We start from the raw sequence: 24,912 nt of genomic DNA, 5'->3' as shown, positions 1-24,912 counted from the left end.
TCCTTCCATTAGATATGTAACTAATGCATACCGACTGAAAAGTAAATATCTTAAAATACTGTCAAGGGAACAAAGATAAAGACTGATTCCCATAGGATGATGCTCATTCTAACAAAATACCACACAGAGCCTGCCTTAAGAGAGCGCGTGCGCACACACACACACACACACACAGATAATGAGGCAGAGACAGGGAGACAGAGAGCACAAGCCACACTATGTGTTTTCAATTAAATTTAAGCAAAAATAATTAAGAACATCCTCATGGTTGACAGTGCCCCATGATCCAGTGTGTTCTCTATTTCTGTGATGCATAGACACTTTCCCCTGGTCTGATAGGTTCATCTTTGCCATCTCCATCATAACAACTGCTTTGTGGGCTTCCAACCAAATGTTGCTCCAGGTAACTTACAAATCCTACTGGCCCTAGAATGACAAGGAAAGTCATTCCAGGCCCATTTATCTTGGACATTAATAAGGACAACACAATCTTCTTCCATAAAGTTATTGGGTTCACCCTCATGCCAGAATCTGAAAGAGAAGGAGAACAGTGAGCTAGAGATTATACCAATGACAATCTGGAGAAGTGGAGTGAACAGTAGAGTGAGTGACTCCTCAGAGCTGCAACCTGCACTACAAGAGCCACAAGCTACATGCAACTAATGAGCATTTGAAATGTGACTTCCAACTCTGGCGGTGGTGGCGCACACCTTTAATCCCAGCACTCCAGAGGCAGAGGCAGGTGGATCTGTGAGTTTGAGGCCAGCCTGGTCTACAGAACAAGTTCCAGGACAGCCAGGGATACACAGGAAACTCTGTCTCAAACAACAAACAAAACCAACCAACCATCCAAACAAACAAACAAAAACTCCAGCATGGCACTGCATAAAAACAGGCTCATGGATCAGTGGACTAGAACTGAGGAGCCGTAAGTAAGTCTGCACTGCTGTATCTACCTGATATTTTACAGTGAAGCCAACAACGAAGATGGGAGAACAGAGCATCTTCGACGAATGGTGCTGGCAGAACTGGACAGCTAACAGCAATACGATGAAACAGACTCTTTACTTCCCACCCCCTCAACTCCAGATGAAGCGAGGACCTCAGATAAAACCTGATGCCCTGAATCTGATAGAGGAGAAAATAGGGATGCTCTCAAAGTCATGGGCACAGGAAAGGACTTTCTGAGCAGGACCCCACTGGGAAAGGGATTAAGACCAATAACTAATAAATGGGACTTCACGGAAGTAGATAGGCTCTGTACACCAAAGGACACCATCACTCAAGGGGAGAGGCATATCTGTCAGCTATACACCTGACAGAGGGTTAGTATCCAGACTATACAAAGAACTGAAAGGGAAAAGGGTAAACACCAGGAAAACAAATGGGGTTTGTGAACTAAGCAGAGTACTCTCAAAAGACAAAAGACAAATGGCAGAGGAATATCTTTAAAATGCCCAACATTCTTCGCTATTGGGGCAATGCAGATTAAAACTGCTCTGAGATTTTATATTGCCCCAGTCAGAATTCCTAAGATCCAAATAAACAGACGAAGGCAAATGTTGGCATAGGTATGGAGAAAGGAGAACACTCATCATTGCTAGTGGGAATGCAAACTGGTACAGCCACTACAGAAATCCATGTGAAGTTTCCTTAAAAAGTTAGAAATATATCTAGTATATGATCCAGCTATACCATTCTTGAGCATATACCCAAATGACTCTATATCCTCCTTAGATCTAGATACCTCCTAATTCAGATTCATTGCTGCTCTATTCATAATAGTCCGAAAATAGGAATAGTCTAGTTATTCATCAGTTAGGGAATGGAAAATGAAAATCTGGTATATTTACACAATGAAATATTATTCAGCTGTTAACAAAAATTAAATTATGAAATTTACAGGATGGAGCTGGAAACAATCATTCTGAGTGAAATAGCTCAGACAGGTAGATTTAAAATGAAGTTACCCCATAAGTTACCCCTGTTAGACACATAAAAAACCTAGTGCTGGGAATGGTTTACCTCCTTTGGATCTGTGAGCCAGTGAGGTCCAATAGACCCCTAAATACCACAGCTTATTACCAATGCTAGTGGTTACCCTCCAGAACTTGACAGTGTGACCCTATTGCTAAAGACAGACTTGAGTCACAGAAATAAAGCTGATGCTATCTGGAAGCTTCATTTCTACTGACTAGCTTTTATGGTGCTGGAAGGTACTGCAAATGATACTAGGGGAAAAATGTAATCATCAGTCTTACCCAGCTGTGAACCTGGCAAGCTACCATGACTGTCTGGCAAGACATAACCACTGGTGCAGTAGTCACACAAACATTATAGGAGCGACCAACTTTCTTATTGGATTTAAGCTCTGTAACACAAGATGAAGCCCATGTCTGACACCACAGTCAGCCCAAGAACTTGTGGTATAGGTCCTAGGGGAGAGCCTACACTGTTGGTCTGCTAAGTGGACATAGACCTAAACCAGCTCCTAATGACTTATCAATATACCCATAGATTCATGAATCTCTCTATCTCCACCAGAGAAGCTTCTGTTTATAGTAGATGAAGATTAACAGAGACTCACAGCTGGCCAAGGTGAAAATAATAAAGAATGCTCAGCTCTAAACGGGACATCTGAACCACATCCCCTCCTCCTGGGGTTCAGGGATCTTGGTGGATGAAGTGTCAGAGCCCGAGGAAATGGGCGGCAACAAGGAAATCATGTCCTCCAGACACAGCAGGACAGTTGCACATGTGAACTGTGCACAGTACACAGTGATTGTGGCAGCATGCACAAGCCTTGTGCAAGTTCAAGGTGTATCAGACCCCAGCATGGAGAGTGGAGGTAGGCACAAAATCCCATCACTGGTCTTGGGAATTGATAACTGCTGGGAGGGGGAGGGTCAATTTTAAGATGATAGCCTATGACTGACCTTCCACCATACATCCAAGAATATGCGGACAACACAAAATGGGTGAAAAAAAAAAGAAAACACAAAGTTGGGTGGGGACAGAGGAGCAAATATGAACACAACACATTGTATGAAATTCTCAGGGAAAAGAACTAATTTTAAAAGAGGAAGAAAGAAATGTGGTTTCTCCATACGGAGATGTCCTTTAAGTGTTAAGTGCATATGGCTGTACTATGTTAAATACATTATTAATAATTGATAACTGGTGGTGGTGGCACACGTCTTTAATCCAACCACTTGGGAGGCTGAAGCAGATAGATCTGTGAGTTTGAGGTCAGTCTGTTCTACAGTGTGAGTTCCAGAACAAGCCAGGACTGTTACATAGAGAAACCTTGTCTCAAGGGAAAAAATATATATGTATATGTATATGTATATGTATATGTATATGTATATGTATATGTATATGTATATGTATATAGTGTGTGTGTGTGTGTGTGTGTGTGTGTGTGTGTGTGTGTGTGTGTGTATTATCATAAATTTACCAGTTTTTCCTTTTTGTTCTTTTGGTGTGTATTGATTTGTTGTTTTTCTATTTGAAACATGGTCTCAAACAGAGACCTATGGCCTCCATAGAACTCTTTCTGTCTCTGTCTCTCTCGCTCTCTGTTTCTCTCTTTCTGTCTCTGTCTCTCTTTATGTCGATTTATCTTGTTTTTCTGTCTGAAACATGGTCTCCCTATGTAGCTATGGCCTCCCTAGAACTCCCCATGAAGCTCAGGGTTACCTCAAACTGTCAACCCTGCTGATTCCATCTCATGAATACAGGAATTATTTGTGTGTGCCACCATGTCTAACATCTTCTTACTTTCTTAACATTGCTGCTAGCAAAACTTAGGTTATACATGTGGTTTTCTATCTTATATTATGCAATGTTGGTTTCAAGAAGGAAAATAACCAGGTTAAAATTCTTTCAAAAATAATTTTTTTTTGTTTGTTTTTTTTTGTTTTTCGAGACAGGGTTTCTCTTGTGTAGCTTTGCGCCTTTCCTGGAACTCACTTGGTAGCCTAGGCTGGCCTCGAACTCACAGAGATCCGCCTGGCTCTGCCTCCCGAGTGCTGGGATTAAAGGCGTGCGCCACCACCGCCCGGCTTCAAAAATAATTTTAGCTCTTATAGAAAATATTGTTTATCAAACTGATAATCTTAAACAAACACCTTTTCACATTACTCTCGTGTTATCTGTTCTTTCATTAACATTGTACAATCAAAGATACTGAACATTTTGCTGAAGTCATAGGATTATTGTGCAATGGGAACATAGCATTATAGAGATTGAACTGTTGGAAGTCTGTTGAATAAGCGCTTACATTGGTGTATCCTACTTTAAAATGTGTTCTCCTTGCCACATCTTCTCATCTTTGCTTATAAATGCCGTTAGCCCCAACCACAATACTTACCTCATGTGTGAGTTAAATGGCGTTTGGTCCACCCACTGCCACAGACCTTCCGAGTTCTCATCAGTAAGTCCCAGGAAATAGGGAAATTGTTTATCCAAAAACCCAGTCAGAAAGTTCTGCATACAAAATATACATTCTTTTGTAAGTGCTCTTGGGTGCTGTGATGTGCATTAGACTGATAAGGAGGGAAGAGGTCAGTGTGATCACCGATTAGGTGTAAACAACACGTTATCACATAAGTCTGTCCCCAAACCTGCTTAAAGCAGTAGAGGCAGCTCACTCAGCAAACCCTGAGTCTTCTGCCACAAATGACAAACAGATTGAGAAAGAAATCAGGGAAACAACACCTTTCACAATACCTTTCAAATAAATTAAAATATATTGGGGTAACTCTCAGTAAGCAAGTGAAAGGCTTGTATGTTAAAAATTTCAAGTTTTTGAAGAAAGAAATTAAAGAACATGTCAGAAGATAGAAAAATCTCCTTGCTCTTGGATCAGTAGGATTAACAGTAAAAATGACCATCTTGCCAAAAGCAATCTACAGATTCAATGCAATCTCCATCGAAATTCCAATACAATTCTTTACAGGCTTTGAAAGAACAATTCTCAACTTCTTATGGAAAAACAAAAAACAGAGGATAGCTAACAGAACTGCTGGATGTCTCACCATCCTTGATTTCAAGGTGTACTACAGAGCTATAGTAATAAAAACAGCATGGTATTGGCATAAAAACAGACAGGTTGATCAATGGAATCAAACTGAACAATGGAATTGAAAAGACTGAGACATAAATCCAAGCACATATAGACACCTGATTTTTGATAAAGAAGCCAGAAATATATATTGGAAAAAAGACAGCTTCTTCAACAAATGGTGCTGGTCTTACTGGATGTCTGCATGTAGAAGAATGCAAATAGATCCATATCTATCACTCTACACAGAGCTCAAGTCAAGGTGGATCAAAGAACTCACTTAAGGTGGATCAAAGATACACTTAACCTGATAGAAGAAAAAGTGAGGAATAGCCTTGAATGCATTGGCATAGGAAATGACTTTCTGAACAGAATACTGGTAGTTCAGGAACTAAGATCAACAATTAATAAAAGGGACCTCATGAAACCGAAAAGCTTCTGTAAGGCAAAGGAGGACCATTTGTTAAACAAATGGCCTACAGGATGGGAAAAAGATTTTTTTTAACCAATTCTGTGTCTGGTAGAGGACTAATATCCAAAATATATAATGAAATCAAGAAACTAGTTATCAAAAAAAAATAAGTAATTCTTAAAAATAAGGTACAGATCTAGACAGAATTCTCAATAGAGGAATCTCAAATGGCTGAGAAACAAAGAAATATACAACATACTTAGCCATCAGGGAAATGCAGATCAAAACTACATTGAGATCCCATCTTACATCTGCCAGAATGGTCAAGATAAAACAAACAAACAAACAAACAAGTGAGAGCTCATGCTAGCAAGGATGTGTAGCAAGGAGAACACTCCTCCATTGCCAGTGGGAGTACAAACTTGTACTGGAAATCAACATGGTGCTTCCTCGTAAAATTGGAAATCAATCTACCTCAAGACCCAGCTATACCACTCTTGGGAATATAGTTAAAGGATGCTCAATCCTACCATAAGGACACTTGCTCAACCATGTTGATGCAGTTTTATTCATAATAGCCAGAAACTAGAAACAACCTAAATGTTCCTCAACCACAGAATAGATAAAGAAAATGTGGTAGATTTATACAATGGAATGTTACTGTTAAAAAATGACATCATGAAATTTGGAGGCAAGTGGATGAAACTAGAAAAAATTATCCTGAGTGAGGTAACCAAGACCCAGAAAGACAAATACGACATGTATTCATTTATAAATGGATATGAGCCATTAAGTAAATGACACTCAAGCTATAATCCATAAACCCAGAGAGGGTATTTGAAGAGGAGGGCTCCAGGGGGTACTCATGGATCTCCCTAGGAAGAGGAAATAGAATAGATTTTATGAGTAGACTAGGGGTGGGTGGGGATAGGAGAAGGAGGGATCAGTTGTGTGTGTGGGGTGTGTGTGTGTAGAGAAACAGCTGGAATTGGGGGGTATTTTGTGGGTGGTGTGGAAGCCTAGTGCAGTGGAAACTTCCTGAAATCCATGAAGGTGATCCTAATGAGGGCTCCTAGTAGTGGGAGATACAGAATCTTAACTGACCATCTCTTGTAGCCGGGTAAGGCTTCCAGTGGCAGGGTTGGGTTGTATTCAATTGAGTTTTTGGCAAGCAGGATCTCAGGGAAATATAACGGAAAAATATAACACATGAAGAGAGCAGTTTCAGCTCTTTACAAACTGAAGTTATCTTCAAATGTATTTACTTAGAATTAGTACCACACATTAGAATTATCTCCCATATATTTAAGAAGGCATTTCAGTCCTCATTAGCCACTCATGTAGTTATATGGTCCTGTGTCCCACTGTATGTCCTTCTGTATACTCATGAGTCCTACTGTATGTCCTTCTGTATGCTCATGTGTCCTACGATATGTCCTTCTGTATGCTCATGAGTCCTACTGTATGTCCTTCTGTATGCTCATGTATCCTACTGTATGTCCTTCTGTATGCTCACGAGTCCTACTGTATGTCTGGCTTTGTGCAGGATATTGGAAATACAAAGGCAAGGAAAGCTTGGTCTGAGCCTTTGATCAAGTGGGAGTCATTGGAGGAGCTGCAAGTCACTGGAGTAAAAGTTGACATCCCTCTGTGCTCAAAGAGCCTTAGCAGAGCCTACGCCATAGACTAGGGAAAGCAGAGTAGGAAAGGGCAGGTTTCAGAGAGAAGTGACACATCATTAAAGTCTGGAAAGACCAGAAGTTGGCCACATACAGAAAACTGACTAATTTTCTAACATATAAAGTACATGCATTTCTACCCATGCACAGGGCCTGCACCAGGTCTGTGTATATGTTATGGCTGTTAGCTTGGTGTTCTTGTGATACTCCTAACAGTGGGAGTGTGTGTGTTTCTGAGACTCTTTCCTTTCTATTGGGTTACCTTGTCCAGCATCAATATGAAGGCTTTCACATTGTCTTATTGTTTTGTCCTGTCTGGCCGTTGTCTCTTGGAGACCTGCTCTTTTCTAGGGAGGAAATGGAGGGGAAATGGATCTTGGGGAAAGAGAAAGTTGTTGTGGCGGGCGGCCTGGGAGGAGTGGAGAGAGAGGAAACTGTGGTTGGGATGTATTGTATGAGAGGATTCAATAAAAAAGAAAGATATGCATTGTACTATATAAATCCTCTGGTGTATGTTTTCTATTATCAGAGGAAGGGTAAATTATGCTATGATGACTTTGTTATTATGAAAAGCACAATTGAAAGTCAAAGAGTTGAGAGAGGAAGGGAGTGGAGAAAGGAAAGGGAAAGAGTGGGAGAGGAAGAAAAGGCTTTCCAGGCTGATGAAAGACACGAAGGAAAGATACATGGGAAGTCAGGAAATTTCTGCTCTGTGAAGAGATTTAAGGCAACAGGGTAGCTTTTACTGTCTACTCCACACAGCTTAGAATTACTGGAGAAGGGACTCTCAGGGGAGGGATATCCAAATCAGACTGGCTTATGGGTATGTCTGTGAGGGGTTGTGTGGATTGTTAATTGACATAAGAAGGACCCAGCCTACTGTGGGGAGCACCATTCCCTGCAGGTGGTCCTGGGCACAAAAGAAACTAGTTACCTAGGAGCCTTTGAGTGGGCCAGGAAGCAGTGTTCCTCCTTGGTTTCTGTATCAAGTTCCTGCATGAATGCCTGCCCTGAGTTCCCTCCGTGATGGACTGTAAGCTATAAGCTGTGAGTGGAAACAAACCCTTTCCTCTTTGGAGTTCCTTTTGGTTGTGTTTGTCACAGCAACATAATGAAACAGGAGCGTTGGTGTGAGCTGAGCTAATACATACCTGCTCTGCTTCGGTGTTGATGGTCACCAGATGACTACCCATCCCAGAGCAGTTCCTCTCACTCTCAGACCACGTCTGGTTGTCATTAAGAGGAAAGTAACAGTTAGACTGGAAGGCTACCCAGCTAACAGGACAACAGTTCCAGGTAACTCCTCGGGTGAGAATTGAAATAGGCATTAGTTACAAAGGAGCATTTCATTTGTGACGGTGCATACTTATCTTACTACGAGTATTATCTTAGAAGACATTAACATTATTCAGTGTCATTACATGTGTTTGCTTTCATATATTTAAATATTTCCAGAGCTAGCAGTGTAGCTCAATGGTAAAGTACTTTCCTAGAATGTGAAAATTCCTGAATTTGATACTTAGCAAAGAAAGAAAGGAAGGAATTGAGAAGGGAGAGGGAGAGAGAGAGGGTTTTTAATTTAAAATTAAGCAAAATGTTCCTATAACAAAGCCTTTTGCAGGATATTTTATTTGGACAAAAAGCAAAGACTATGCAAAACTCAAGCATTTCTTAATTCTCCATAACTTTATAAATTCTAGAATATAAATAAATAGGCATCTCAGCAAAGTTATAAAAACCGAGAAGAAACTGTCCTCATGATAGATCTGAATCAAGGAAAAATGGAAGCTCCTGTTGTGTTTCAGATGTCAAAAATACTGATCTAGGGTAATGAGACAGACCTGTAATCTGAGCTCTTAGAAGACAGAGGCAAGAAGGTATCTAGTTCCAGGCCAGCCTGGGCTACATAGTGGGACCCTGTCTCAAAAAACAAACAAACAAAGCAAGATATGTTGATGGGGAGCAATTGCCAAACATGCATAAGGCCTTGCATTCGATTTCCAGCAGCACAAAAATAAACTAGATAATGTGTGGCACTGTTTGACTACAGTCATGAGAAGTGATTCTGTCCCAATTGACTGATATTCATTCTTGTAGCCAGTTCTCATGTGTTCCCTTTCTGATTTACTATGGATGCTCTTTAAAAGCTGAGTGGAAGCACATAAGAAGTTCCTCTGTTACCTGCAGCTCCGGGTTCTGGCTCCTCTCGGGTACACGTTAGCCTTGTGTGGTAGTCTGAGAACTTCACTGTTCTTGCTCTTTGCATCCAGCGTGAGAAGTAATGATGAGTCACTACAGGGCAGGAAAAACAGTTATGCTCTGTGTAGACACTGGTTTAGAAAAGTGGACCTATCTCCCCACCCTTCTCCTTCCCTCACAGTTAAGGCCTACACACTCTTTTTCTTTCCTACACCATTCCATGATCCTAGGTAAATTCATTGAAAGCAACTGCAGAAAGCTAAAATTTTATATCGTTTTATCCATGTTGTGATTTACATCGGAAGTTTAAGAATCTTTTAGGTGCGTGCCATTTTTAGGTTATTCTATCAGAATGTGCGTAAGAGTGACATTTTGACAAACACTGGGCTAGTTCTACAAAGTTTTATGAACTTCATGAGTTTAATAATGTTTTTACTATATTTAAAATAGTTGAAATATAATCACATATTAAAAAGTAAAAAAAAAAATAAAATAAATGTACAGGTTGGTAAATTAGCATAACGTGAACACTTTGGGGAAAGACAGTCAAGTTCAAGAAATAGAATAGGGTCAACAACCCAGGTAGCCATCATACCCCAAACACAGCCAACTCTTCCTTTGCAGTTAACCATTTTGTGGCTTTTAAAGTCTTCATCCTGTGCTTTGCTTCACAGTTTCAGCCTGGAACCGTACAGATCAAAATGACTGTCTTTGGGATTCTCTATGAATGGGCTCAGGTGGCATGTGTCCTTTGGTACTGACTTATGCTCAGAATTGTTTCTGAAACAATTTATTGCTGCCCATAGCTACAGTTCATCCATTTTCATAACTAGGAAGTGATCTGTTGTCTTCACACAGTGAAAATGCCTTGATCTCTTTGACTGCTAGGACATCCGTTGCTTCCAGTGTTTGGCTGATGTGAACTGTGTTACTCTGAACATTTTTGATCTTGCATCCTAAAGTGAGTAAGTATGCATTTCTGTTGCTGGTGTAGTTACATGTGAGGTGTGTGGGGAAGCTTTCCAAACAGGTTCACTACTCTGTGTTCTCTCCTGTGGGTAAGCACCACAGGTCCAGTCTTCTAACTGGATCTTCATCATCAGATGCTGTCTACTTTTAGTCATTACCATCCTGGTGTTTTTATAGTGTTGACTCATTGTGAATTGCAGTTTTACTTCCCTTAACAACCAAGGAGGTTGACAGTGTGTGTATTTCCTATCTTTCCATTTTCTCTTCTCTATAATGTCTGCTTAAGACTTTGTCCATTGTTTATTATACTGCTGACGTTTCCAATTGTTTTGACAGATTACTATGCATTCCACACATTAAGGCAGTACAAATATTCTGTCCTATAGAGTTCTATTTTCACTATATGGGCTGTTGTTTGTACATGATATGATGCAAGAGCCCAATTTCATTTATTAAATATAATCACGTTTTAACAAAACTCTCTCTTCCCCATAACTCTGAAACATCCCCCTTTATTTTGGATAAGGAATTACATATACAGATTCTTTACTGCAAGTATCTATTCTTTCTCCAGCCTATTTGTCTTAGACCAACACTGTATTAATTCAGTCCTAACAACCTTATCTTAAAGCTTGATATCAGAAAAAACAGGCCTTCCTGTGAGGTCAGTGGTGCTGATGGTGTCATGGGGACATATTTGTCCCTAATCTTGAGGTGGACACATTTAATGCATAGAGCTTCTATATGTCAATACGGCCTTAGCAAAGTGCTTTTCTGGAAGCAAACAGAAAAGTCTCATATACATTAGAAAATCAAGTGCACAGCTCTGATGTTAAGCCTAAGACAGCGAATGGGTTGTATGTGGATACACTGAGTAAAAGTGAGACTCGCGGTACACATGTTGGAAATTCTTGGGGAAAATAATTCAAGATGAGCTTCAGCTTGTCTAGTAGCTTACCCAAACAACTTGCAATAAAGCAAGCACTGAGAAGTGAGATGAAAACCACAGCCAAGACCCAAGGGATCAGCTTGGGGTGTCGGATACTCTTTGCTAAGACAAAAAGAAAAATAGGTTAGTTTCCTCTCTGCCATGAAGAAAGCCAAGATTATCAAGCCACAGGCCAAATGGGAGAGTGCAGAAGGTATCTTAGAAGTACGAGAGCCTTAAATATTTTATGTGAATAAACCAATCTTAGAACCTGCTAGTAAATAACAAAGAAAAATATAAGCTTGCTTTTATAAAGAAAGGTTTTTATAAGCAGAACATAAAAACAAAAGCCATAAAAATTAAAGCTTCTACATAGCATAAATAATGTAAAACATGCATACAGGTGCCCATGTGTACACACACACACACACACACACACACACACACACACACACACACAGAGAGAGAGAGAGAGAGAGAGAGAGAGAGAGAGAGAGAGAGAGAGAGAGAGAGAGAAAAGAAAGCCCTGTTGTAATATCACTATCAAACACACATAAAGAATTTCTAAAGTCAATTAAAAAAAACTGTGTAAAATTATGAGCAGTGTATTTAATCTGCTGAAATTATAAGCGGTCTTTAAACAAATCAAAGCATGTTCCATTGGGGAACTATAAACTAAAATATTGTGGCAAGGTTTTTCATATTGATCCAAAAAACATATGGAAAGCATGCAGTGTTGGCCCGGTTGAGAGAGCACTCAGGAGAGGAGACGGCTGTGTTGCCGAGGCTAGCCCCTGAGAAAAGCCCCCGAGAAGCACCAGTGAGCAGTGTTTGCCCGTTCTTAGCTTTTGATTTCATTTATCTGTGTGTGTGCATGTGCCAGGGTGCACGTGGAGATCAGAAGACAACGTGTGGGAGCTGGCTCTCTCCCTCCGGTGTGGGTCCTCAGGCTTGATGGCAGGTGCTGTCACGTACCAAGCCACCTCGATGGCCGAGCGTTTATCCGTGTGCAAATGCATTGTGTTTGCTGTACCGACTTTAATCTAGAACTCTACGCCACAGAAATAACTGCATTTATTTGTATAAAGGGATATTCTTAGCAGTATTTTTTTTTTCTCTGCCAGGCCTTGTATAACAGGCATGTAATCCCAGCTCTTCAGGAGGTGAGGGAAGGACTAAATTCAAGGCCTGCCTGGGCTACAGAGGGAGTTCAAGGCTAGCCCATGAAACACAATGAGATTCCGTGTGGAAATTAAAAATAAAGAGTAAAGAAAGGGGTGTACCTCAAGGTTGGGCATTTACTTCTCTAACATGTCGTAGACACTGCTTCTAGTCCCCAGTACAAAACAAAAAACAAAAATAAGCAAATAAAGCAAAACAATATTTTTCAGGACTGCAGTACAGTGTGGTCCTGTTGAAGTTAGCTATAGCAAACTGATGAGATTTTAAGCAAGACTCGAATATTAAACATATTTTAACATTTTTGCCACACATTTCTTATTACTAGAACATCTTTTATTTATTCTTTGATAATTTCATACATCCAAGCAATGTAGCTCGATCATATCCATCCTTAAGACCCCCATCTCACCCCCCACTCCCATCCCCAGGCATCTCCAGCATGTTCCCAATTCCCCATTCACGTTCTCTGCTTTTTTGCTGTTGTTGATTTTGTGATCCACAGAGTCCACCGAGGGCTGCCTACCGGCATGTTGACTGATCGTGTGCAGGTTGCCACAGCTGCTGTGAGTTCATGGCTGCAATGGCCATGCCATATCCAGAAGATGCATCTGTATCTTGTTATATAATGTAATATAACAGAGTATTATTTAACAGTCTCACTGTGCAAATCCAGTAGTATCCCTTAATTTAAACAGGAAAGCAGATAGATTCTCTGGCATATCATGAGCCTATGTCTGTGTGTTTTCTATAGCTCTCCCTTCCCTTTGAAGTAATCTTCCAAAGAATTTAATTAATTCTCCTTTTCTTTTTATCCCATTTCTTTTTGTATACTTTATCTCTTCTCTTCGTTCAATCTGATTCTAGTCTCTGTTATGCAGCTCATTTGGCTGTCATCCCCGTCACCTTTGCACTGCATTAATTCACATTTTAAAGTCATAGTCATCAATACTTCTACCTGTTAAACGTGAAAAGGGCTGGGCATGATAGCACATCACCTGTCATCTCAACCCTCAGAAGATGGAAACAAGAAGATCCAGTTGGAGGCCAACCTGGGTTATACAGAAAATTCAAGGCTAACCTGTACTTTGTCTTGAGGGAGGAGGAGGAGGGAGAAAAGGAAGGAGGGAGGAAGAAAGAGAGAGAGAGAGAGAGAGAGAGAGAGAGAGAGAGAGAGAGAGAGAGAGAGAGAGAGAGAGAAAGAGAGAGAGAGAGACTCACATTTCCTTTGAGGTTCTTCTAGCCACATTATGTGTATCAGAAGATTCAAGCTCCTCTTCTAATTCTCCCCCTGGGTGTCTATTTCTGTCACAGGTAAATATTCAGAAACGTTTAAAACTTCACATCAAGACACTTGACCTACTCCGGTAAGATCAGTAAGTGTCCAGTATAAGAGAGCTAACTGGGGAGAAATCTTCAAAAATGGGGTTTCCTCTAAGGTACTCTAGCAGATGGGCAAAGAGAAAAGGGAAATTGAGAAATCAACTCCAGAACAGGCAGTAGAAACTTCCAGCACTGTGTCATGTAAGATTTCTCAATGTGTTTTTTGTTAGTCATATATTACGTTTTCAATGGTGATGTATGTTTGAGGTAAAATGCGGCTTAGAAAGCTCTGTGAGTTCAATGAGATTGTCCACGGTGGCAATGAGAAACACTTTTAACCTACACTTTGTACACACCATACATGTGAAAACACGAAAGATGTTGCTTTAGAACTGAGGAAGAGGCCGGTGAAGCTGCTGATCAGATCTCAAGGTCTCCCCAGGTTGGAGAAAACAGGCTTCTTATGGCAAAGGCAAAAGTTTCCTGGCAGAGACACCATTGTGATCCCTGGCTCCACCTACAGGACTGTTAAAGAATGGATATTTGCCTACCTCCACAACTTATTTGCTGAAGCCATACACACTTTTGTTGGTGTTTAGAGGTGGAACCAGGGGTTTCAGAGAGAGGAGCATGGGGGAAACCCTGTGGTGGAAGCTTCTCCGCCATTTGCAGGAATAGCCATCAGGCTAGTGTGGGATATACTTGGGTATCTCTGTTACGTAAATAGAAAAGTAAGTCCGAGACAGGGGAATCTGTGGGTGGTAGGTAAAATTAAATTGATTATAAAATTAAAAAAAAACTGGAAAAAAAAAGAAAAACAACAGTTTCCAAGTAAAATAAAAAAGAAAAGAAAAGTAAGTCCGTATGTCCTTGGAAAAGCTGATTCATATTCATTCATGAATTAAAATTAAAATGTGATATTGGCACTTCATAACACTTTTTTTTTTTTTTTTTTTTTGGTTTTTCGAGACAGGGTTTCTCTGCGTAGCTTTGCGCCTTTCCTGGAGCTCACTTGGTAGCCCAGGCTGGCCTCGAACTCACAGAGATCCGCCTGGCTCTGCCTCCCGAGTGCTGGGATTAAAGGTGTGCGCCACCACCGCCCGGCAATAACACTTTTAAATGTAGCATTCACTTTTGTAATCGTTGAATTTGGGTCGGCAGTTTATGTTGATGTTTGGGGAGTTATTGTTTCAATTTGGTTTGGTTGGTCAGGTTGGGAGTTGTTTTTTTTTTTTTTTTTTTTTGGCACAGGGTCTCTCTATGCTCAGAATGAAGACCAAGCTGGTTTAAATGACCATACTCCTGTCTCCACCTCCTGAGTGCTAGGATTATAGGTGTGTTCCATCTCCCCTGGATCTTGGGCTATATACATTTTTCAGTAAACTAAAAACAATACAACAATAACTATAAGGTAAATATGCATGATTTCACAGTAGAAATGTATAAGAAGACTGACCTTTCTGACAGAAATTGCACATACACAAGCCTTACCGGTGTCCTAGGCACCATCTCAGGTACCACGAACAGGCCATGGGTTCCCCCCACCAGGAAATCCAGGGTTAAATTTAAAAAGATTTATGGAGCGGCTAGGGAGATGGTCACAAGGAGTTGAGTTCAGATCCTCAGCACCACATGTCAAATGCCATGGCAGTGGACATCTGAACCTCAGTGCTGGAGGAGGGTGGTGGTAGAGACAGGGGAATCCCACTAGGGCTTGTTGGCCACCAGAGTAGTTGAAAAGAGGCCAAGTTCTGGGTTCGATGAGAGGTATCATCTTAAGAGAATACGGCATAGAGGAGGACACTATGCATATGTACATGTGTATGCCATGAACACAAAAATAAGTAAATACATGCATTTATTGATGATATAAAATAATGGTTTTGTGAAAACTGAAGTTGAACAGTTTGCAGGAAGTGAGCAGAAGCCCTGTCTTAGTGTTCCTTTCACAACATGCTGTTTTAAGTGCACTAAACACAACCCCAGGAGTCAGAGACAGCTGACCTGGAGCTCCTTCCCTTCCAACAAAATGTCCTCATCTGTAGAACAGCACCCGCCTCACAGTTTCACAGAGTGGCTGAGAAGAGGCAAGTCTGTGCCACACAAATAAGACAGTGCTAAGAAAGCAACCTTGACTTCACTCCTGCACCGCCTTTTCCGTATCAGCCATAAGATCGGGTCCCGGGCCCCTCACAGCCATGCCTTCTGCCCTAGGTAAGTCCTCCTCACTACAGCTTTTGCTTGCTTTTTCTCCGGTGGTAGGAGTTCTTTTCTTCTCTACAAAGGCATCAATGTCACTTCTTTGTTTGAGTAAGACCCATGCTCCTATCTTGAAATCCGCAGGTGCTTCCCACCCCCACTGCAGCAGTTCTGAAATTGTCTCCAGTAAGCTGTGCCTTACATGAAGGTTACTGCTTCGTTGTCCTTCCACCAAGAACATATGATGACATTTGCGATTTTCATGCATTCCATAAAATCTTGAAGCACTGCATAACTCTACCCAGTCCTTGCAGAATTAATGTAACTAGAAAATGATCTTTTCTTAACCTCTTTAACTTATTTTTTTGTTTATTTACTTTGCTTTTAGGATGACTCTAGGAAGGATGGCAAGATAAATAAAAGATAGATCAGCAGTTAAGAGCGTGGACTGCTTTTCCAGAGGACCCAGCTTCCATTCCTAGTGCCAGTATGGTAGCTAACAAACATTTGTAATTTGTTTCAGGAGATCTGCTGCCCTCTTCTGACCACTGAAGGCACTGCACATACCCGACACACAAGCCATACATGGAAGCAAAACACCCACACACACTTTAGCAAATGAAAACAACTGAATCTCAAGAAAAAGCTTATAGAAAAGCAACAAACCAATATACTTGCAAGGAAGGAAGAGGGAAATCACCTTTCTGTGGGAGTTACATGTAAAACCTACTTAGAATCATTTTTGAACTGCCTATCTTATAAGGTGGCTAGGGTCCATACAAATTCATTCCTATTTTCAAATTTGATTTTCTTTTTAAAACAGGGAGCTGAAAATTTCTAAAGAAATTATGGATTTTATGTTACACACATGCACAAAGAAGAAATTATGAGCTTCATAAGGTGTTGAAGAGAAATGTAATACAAACTTACCAGCTGTTTTAGAGGATCAAGTCACATGTGAACATCTGGACTGTTACATCTGCAGACTACAGAAGTCATTCCTTCTGTCGCTTGCCATCTTTCTGCCTCCTCTTCTGTGATGATCCATGGGCCTTGGAGGAAGATGATGAGAGATAAAGACGTCCCATTTAGAGCTGAGTACGCCACAGTTTCTTATTCTCTGCATGTTGACCATTGAGGGTCTCTAGTATCACCATCTACTATAAAAAGAAGTGTTTCTGATGAAGGTTGAAAGCTGCACTAATCTATGGATACAAAGGTAAGATCTTAAGCTGGGCGGTGGTGGCGCACGCCTTTAATCCCAGCATTCGGGAGGCAGAGCCAGGCAGATCTCTGTGAGTTCGAGGCCAGCCTGAGCTACCAAGTGAGTTCCAGGAAAGGCGCAAAGCTACACAGAGAAACCCTGTCTCGAAAAACCAAAAAAAAAAAAAAAAATCAAAATCTTAGGAGGCAGTTTATTGTTACGTCCTTTTAGCAGAATAACAGTGCCAGGACTTCCCCCCAGGGCCTATGACTTAACCAGCCATGGATTTGGGACCCTGTTAACACTACCAGTCACGTGTTCCATCCTGTGGAGGAGGCTTTGAACCCATTCAGAAAGTGGTTGGTTACTCCCATAGCATTCATGCTCCATTGCACCACTGGACATATCTTCCCAGGGCTCACATCTGGATAAGACTGATGATGACTCTTCTCCCTCAGTAGTGTGCACCGAACCTTCCATTTTGAAATGACCCTCATACAGTGTGGGAGATCAGGATCTAGTTACAAGATAACTTTTCAAAAAAGTTGAATATAACCTTACATGGTGTCACATACCCTTTATATCAGTACTCAGAAGGCTGAGGCTGGAGGATATCAAGATTGAGTCCCTCAAGACTAAATAATGTCACCCAGGTTAAAACAAAATAAAACAAGAATGCCACCCATAAGAATAGCGGAATAACAAACAAACTAGGGCTCACAGGCTCAGAACATTTTAACAAATGAAGCATCAAGAAGAGACTCTGACTGATCTAGAAGGGAAAATACAGATTTTCTCAAAACATAGAAAATGGATATTTGATTTGTCAACATAACTAGATATTGAAAGTTCATAAACTACAACTTCGTAGATCACCATAGATAATGGTGTTTCTTCAACTCAAGAAAGATTTGTTTTGTAGAGACAAGGCAAAACTATTTCTAACAAGAATCTCTATCTCCCTTTTACTTTCCATGGAATTGAGGAGGATGGAAGGGAAATACCATTCCTTACCTCTCACCTTTCACAAAGAAGCTTCTCTTGCAGAAGACAGAGACCATGAGACCATCACAAAACACCACAACTGTAAAATACAAAGACCATGTGGGGTATCCAGACTTGGTGAGTAGATCTACAACACAGCTCTTGCACTTAAGGCTCAGGGAACATCACAGAAGAAAACGTGTTGTTTGTAACAAAATCCCAGTCATTCAATTTTACCAATAAAGACTCAGAAGCCAGGTATTGGGGTGAAAGCCTGCTACCTCAGAGAGGCAGAGAAAGCACCCAGTTGACCTTCCTCCTCAGCTGATGTCCCGAAAAAAATGTTTCTCTTACACCATCTCAAAGAAAACTCCTCAAACTGAATGTCCCTCCCTTCTATTCCAGGTGCTTCTCTCTATCCATCCTCTTGACTCCCTCTTACTCTCGATGTTTTTTCCTGTCATCTGCTTTCTTGTTCTGCCTCTTGAACTTTGGTTGACTTTATTTAATCCTGCTTACAATATTCAAGCAGAAAACTGTTGGATTAAAGATGTGTGTTAAGGCTGAGCTACACCACAACTAGAAACAGTTTTTTTTCCAGTAAATAACACAATCTCAGGGTTCACAGTATGATCAAATAACTTGCAACAAAGTGGAAAGATTGTAAAAGCTGGAAGACCAGGAAGCTTGTCTTGAGATGCTGTATCCTAGAATTGATGGGAAGCTGCACCCAGGAGACCTCAACAATATGGCTGCCTAAACAGGACCCAAACAGTGACAACACCAGCAGACATTGTATCCTGGAAGGGGCTAATCTCACTGAGCTCCACCCCTAGACAGAGAACTACAGCCAATTAACAACCACTGTGAGGAGAATTAGTCTCTCCGTGAGATGAGCCCCCAAATTGGTTATCCAATTCAAAGTAACCATTCCTGAAATCATGTACCTACAAACCACAGTAAACAGACACCACAGGCTGTGTTTACATGTCTATGCATTTATACATGGATATAGTAGTAACAGTGAAGAAAAGAGAAGCTATGAATTTGAGAAAGTGTGAGGAAGGTATACATGGAATGGGCAGAAGGGAGGGAAAGGAAGAGGAGAAATTATGTGGTTATATTTTAATTTTAAAATTAAATATATATTTTTAAATACTATAACCATGAAAATTTTCTAGTGATTCTTAGATCTATACCATGAGTTCCTTATTTACTTTCATAGGGAATGCTACAAGAGGCAAAGTTCTGCTGATAAAATCTGAAGTGCCATCTGAACACATTCAGTTTGAAATGCTTTAGATTTCCAAAGGATGTGGGACTTACGTATGAGGGATTCAGAATAGAGCTCAAGATGAACAGGAAATCAGACACCAGAACAGGAAGTTTGGTTGCTCATGGCAAGAGGGTACTTTTTCAACAAGATTGCATTTCAGGAAGGTTATGAAACACATTGTCAGTTTTCCAGTATGACTTTGATGAGTCACTAGGAAAGAGGAAGGTGTCTGTGGAGCTAGAGAGACCTCTGATGGATATAATCAGGCCAGAAAATTTAATGGTTCTCAAATCTCTGGACAAAATCTGCTCACAGCTCAGCTCAGCTCTGTTATCCCACACTTATCCTCCTTATTGTTAGAAGGTTAAAGTCTGCTATCATGATTTTAATCCATTCAATGCCAACTTTCCCCAATTCCTCTATGTATCTGTTTTCTCTGCATACCCAGGAATGAGAACCTTGCTATCTCAGAGCCTGCCTGTGTTCATTTATGGTATTTTTGTCTATATATATTTTAATATCTATCACATTAAAATGTGAAAACTGCAGGCAAAGCAGAGACTCTGTAAAGTGGGTCACTATTTGGACAGCACCAGGAAATCCAGCAATTACCTAGTATAATTTATGCTGACACAGACTGTCTGTATTCTTTTCCCATTGCCTTCTCTTGTTCTCTTCCATTCTCCCTCTGCTCACTGCCCTTTTCCCCATTTTTTTTTTTTTTTTTTGGTTTTTCGAGACAGGGTTTCTCTGTGTAGTTTTGGTTCCTGTCCTGGATCTCTCTCTGTAGACCAGGCTGGCCTTGGATTCACAGAGATCCGCCTGGCTCTGCCTCCTGAGTGCTGGGATTAAAGGAGTGTGCCACCACCCAGCCATAAATTCATTCTTAACTTAGTGAAGCTCCACTGTGCATGGGAGTTCTGTTTTTATCTTTGTGATAGAATGCCATACTAGTTTCCATATTGACTGAACTAATTTACATTACCCAACAGTGAATTCCTAACTTGTTATTGTTGAGTTTCTTGGGTATTCCTTATGATTATGGTGGGTTTCTAATATAGACTTGGTTTGCATTTCCATGATGGCTAAAGATGTCAATGGCCATTCGCATTCCTTCTTTTCAGAGTGTCTAAACATTTCAAAACATTTTTTTTTATGTTTTGATATACAGTAAGTGTCTTTGGGAATAACAAAGAATCTTTTAGCTCTTCATTTCATTTCTTTGTGCCTTTAATTTACATCTTATTTGTAGACTCTCAACCCAATTGATTCCTGCATATTCCTTTTTGTCTAAATATGAAGTTTTAAAAATTTATTTATTTATTTCTACATCCCAGCTGCAGTTTCTCTTCCCTACTCTCCTCCAACTCTCTCCCCCAACCTCCTCTCCAAAGGTCCCAAAAGCCTGTAAAAGAGTCAGAGATAGCCCCTGTTCCCACTGTTAGGAGTCCCACAGGAGGACCAAGCTACACAACTGTAACATATGCAGAGTGCCTAGGTTAGTCCCATACAGGCTTCCTGGTTGTTGGCTCAGTCTCTGCGAACCCCCGTGAACCCCGGTTAGCTGATTGTGTGAGCCTTTCCATGGTGTCCTTGACCCCTCTGGCTCCTACACTCCTTTCTCTTCCTCTTCTGCAGGATTCCTTGAACTCCGCCTAATATTTGGCTGTGGATCTGCAACTGTTCGCATCAGTTGATGGATGAAGCCTCTCTAATGCCAGTTGGGCTAGGCCTCAATCTGCTCACAGGAGATGGCCACTTCAGGCTGTGGATCTGCTATTGCTAGGAGTCTTAGCTGGGGTCATCCTTGGAGATTCCTAGGAGTTCCCCTTGTGCCAGATTTTTATCTGACCCTGAAATGCCCCACCTTCCAGTAGTCTCTTTCAATACTCTCCTCTTTTGACCTATTCTTTCCCTAGATCATTTATCCTTAAGTTCATTTCTCTCTTGAGCCTGAAAAAGTAAATAGTTACGGTAGACAGGCCGGGCGGTAGAGACAAGCAGATGCAGGTAAGGCCCGCGGCTGCGGCCCACAGAGGTAGACGGGCCCAGCGGTGGTGGCCAACAGGGACATACAGGCCCGGCGGCAACCAGCAGAGACATATAGGCCTGGTGGCGGCCCACAGAGGTAGATAGGCCTGGCAGCAGTGGCCGACAGGGACATACAGGCCCGGCGGCAGCCGGCAGAGACATACAGGCCCGGTGGCGGCCCACAGAGGTAGATGGGCCCAGCGGCGGTGGCCTACTGGGACATGCAGGCCAGGCGGCAGCCTGCAGAGACATACAGGCCCGGTGGCGGCCCACAGAGGTAGACAGGCCCGGCAGTGGAGACAAGCAGACGCAGGTAGGCCTGTGGCAGCGGCCCGCAGAGGTAGACGAGCCCGGTGGTGGCCGGCAGAGAAATACAGGCCCGGCAGCGGCCCACAGAGGTAGACGGGCCCGGCAGCAGTGACAAGCAGAGGTAGGTAGGCCTGCACCAGCAGCCTGCAGAGACAGACAGGCCTGGCGGCAGCCAACAGGGACATGCAGGGCCAGCAGCAGCCCGCAGAGGTAGACAGGTCTGGCGACGGAGACAAGCAGACACAGCTTGGAACAGGGATGCCCCTAACCCCAACACCTGGGGAAGAAGCTATCTCCGTGGGACGGAAACAGAACGAATCTGAACACTCTGTCTGAGGACAATCCAGGGCCCAGCTGCTGATCCTGTGAAAACCAACAACTTGGAGGTGTTGGTGAGACTACCACACTCAGCTGAAATCCATCTGGGAGAGGATTCAGATGCCTACAGTTTGAAGTCTGAAGAAACAAGATCAGCTGAGGAGTTGACAAATGAACAAAACGTGACCTGGGAACACAGAAGAAGGTGCTGCCCAGCCACCAAACCAGATCACCAGAATCATAAGTATATACTTCACCAACTGAGATCAGCTGCCCCTGAAGGAACAGCCCAATAGCACCAATTTAACCAAGAACTTCTACTAAACCAAGACTAAAAATTAGAACAAGAGAGGCACTCTCAGACACAGACACCACCTGCACCGAGCAGAGGAAGAGATGAGTAGATGCCAGTGCAAAAATACAGGCAACAACATAAAGACCTATATGGCAATATCAGAATGTAGTGATTCTACACCTGCAAGACCTGAACATACCACGACAGAAGAAACAGAAGAAATCAACCCTAAAAATGACTTTAAGAAGATGATAGAGGCCCTTAAAGAAGAAATAAAACATTCCCTTAAAGAGGAAATAAAAACTTCCCTTAAAGAGGAAATGAAAAACTCCCTTAAAGAGGAAATAAAAACTTCCCTTAAAGAGGAAATGAAAAACTCCATTAAAGAGGAAATAAAAACTTCCCTTAAAGAGGAAATGAAAAACTCCATTAAAGAGGAAATAAAAACTTCCCTTAAAGAGGAAATGAAAAACTCCATTAAAGAGGAAATAAAAAACTCCCTTAAAGAAATGGAAGAAAAAATGAACAAAAAATGGGAAGAAATCAAAGAAAGCCAAGAAAAAGCAATTAAACAGATGAAAGAAACATTCCATGATCTGAAAAATGAATTTGAGACAATAAAGAAAACACATGCTGAGGGAATGCTGGAAATAGAAATCCTGACTAAATGAACAGGAACTACAGAAATAATAATAAACAACTGATTGCAAGAGATGGAACAGAGAATCTCTGACACTGAAGACACAATAGAGAAAATAGATTCGTCAGTCAAAGAAAACACTAAAGACAAAAAAGTCATAACACAAAACGTCCAGGAAATTTGGGACACCATGAAAAGACCAAACCTAAGAATAATAGGGATAGAAGAAGGAGAAGAATATCAACTCAAAGGCACAGAAAATATATTCAACAAAATCATAGAAGAAAACTTTCCTAACCTAAAGAAAGAAATACCTATGAAGATACAAGAAGCTTACAGAACACCGAATAGGCTGGATCCAAAAAAAAAGTCCCCTTGCCACATAATAATCAAAACACTAAACACAGAACAAAGAAAAAATATTAAGAGCCGCAAAGGAAAAAGACCAAGTAACATATGAAGGCAAACCTATCAGAATAACACCAGACTTCTCAATAGAGACTATGAAAGCTAGAAGATCATGGACAAATCTTATGCAGACACTAAGAGACCATGGATGCCAACCAAGACTATTATACCCAGCAAGACTCTCAATCACCATAGGCGGAGTAAACAAAATATTTCAGGATAAAACCAGATTTAATCAATACCTGTCCACAAACACAGCCCTACAGAAAGCACTAGAAGGGAAAATTCAACCCAAAGAAGCTAAACACATCCATGAAAAAATCAAGCAATAGATAATCCCACACCAACATACACCAAAGAAGGACAACACAACACAACCACAAAAAAAATAACAGGAATTAACAATCACTGATCATTAATATCCATCAATATCAATGTTCTCAACTCACCTATAAAAAGACACAGGCTAACAGAATGGATAAGAAAACAGGACCCATCCATCTGCTGCATACAAGAAACACACCTTAACTTCAAAGACAGACACTACCTCTGAGTAAAGGGATGGGAAAAGGCTTTCCAAGCAAATGGACCTAAGAAACAAGCTGGTGTAGCTATCCTAATATCTAATAAAATAGACTTCAAACTAAAATCAATCAAAAGATACCAGGATGGACATTACATATATATCATGGGAAAAATCCACCAAGATGAAGTCTCGATTCTAAACATTTATGCTCCAAATACAAAAGCACCCACATTCATAAAAGAAACACTACTAAAGTTTAAAACGCACATCAAACCCCACACATTAGTAGTGGGAGATTTTAACACACCACTCTCACCAAAAGACAGATCTACCAGACTGAAACTAAACAAAGAAATAAAGGACCTAACAGATGTTATGACTCAAATGGACTTAATAGATATCTACAGAATATTCCATCCTAACACAAAAGAGTATACCTTCTTCTCAGCACCCCATGGAACCTTCTCAAAAATTGACCACATGCTTGGACACAAAACAAATCTCAACAGATACAAAAAAATTGGAATAACCTCCTATATCTTATCAGACCACCATGCCTTAAAGTTAGACCTCAACAACAACAAAAATTATAGAAAACCCACAAACTCATGGAAACTGAATAATGCCCACCTGAAACATCAACGGGTCAAGGAAGAAATAAAGAAAGAAATTAAAGATTTCCTAGAATTCAACGAAAATGAAAGTACAACATACCCAAACTTATGGGACACTATGAAAGCAGTGCTAAGAGGAAAATTCATAGCTCTAAATGCACACATAAAGAAGATGGAGCAATCCTATACCAATGAATTAACAGCACAACTGAAAGCTCTAGAACAAAAAGAAACAAACTCACCCAGGAGAAATAGACGCCAGGAAATAATCAAATTGAGGGCTGAAATCAATGAAATAGAAAACAGGAGAACAATACAAAAATCAATGAAACAAAGAGTTGGTTCTTTGAAAAA

The 24,912-nt window shown here is 41.0% G+C and overlaps 1 protein-coding gene across 1 annotated transcript; it reads right to left on the bottom strand.

Annotated features, from left to right (window-relative positions):
- Positions 1-219: 219 nt before the first annotated feature.
- Clec4d (C-type lectin domain family 4 member D) lies at positions 220-14,048 on the bottom strand. The gene is made up of 6 exons (XM_076567916.1): positions 13,653-14,048; positions 11,283-11,375; positions 9,338-9,448; positions 8,308-8,459; positions 4,373-4,488; positions 220-531 (listed from the first exon to the last, which is right to left on the bottom strand). Exons 1-6 carry the CDS (start codon positions 13,678-13,680, stop codon positions 360-362), a joined length of 672 nt encoding a protein of 223 aa, XP_076424031.1. The 5' UTR covers positions 13,681-14,048; the 3' UTR covers positions 220-359.
- Between the last annotated feature and the right edge of the window lie 10,864 nt (positions 14,049-24,912).

The sequence above is a fragment of the Peromyscus maniculatus genome, chromosome 3 (assembly GCF_049852395.1).
Source record: "Peromyscus maniculatus bairdii isolate BWxNUB_F1_BW_parent chromosome 3, HU_Pman_BW_mat_3.1, whole genome shotgun sequence".
Lineage (NCBI taxonomy): Eukaryota > Metazoa > Chordata > Mammalia > Rodentia > Cricetidae > Peromyscus > Peromyscus maniculatus.
This window is presented reverse-complemented; position numbering and strand designations above follow the sequence as displayed.

Bases quoted from the DNA above. Each gene is read 5' to 3' on its own strand.
- Clec4d (XM_076567916.1), bottom strand. From the start codon at position 13,680: ATGTGGCTAGAAGAACCTCAAAGGAAAT. The intron at 8,460-9,337 runs GTAACAGAGGAA...TTCTCACCCGAG, and splicing joins GCCAGAACCCGGAGCTGCAG to GAGTTACCTGGAACTGTTGT. The intron at 532-4,372 runs GTAAGTATTGTG...CTTCTCTTTCAG, and splicing joins CCATTTAACTCACACATGAG to ATTCTGGCATGAGGGTGAAC.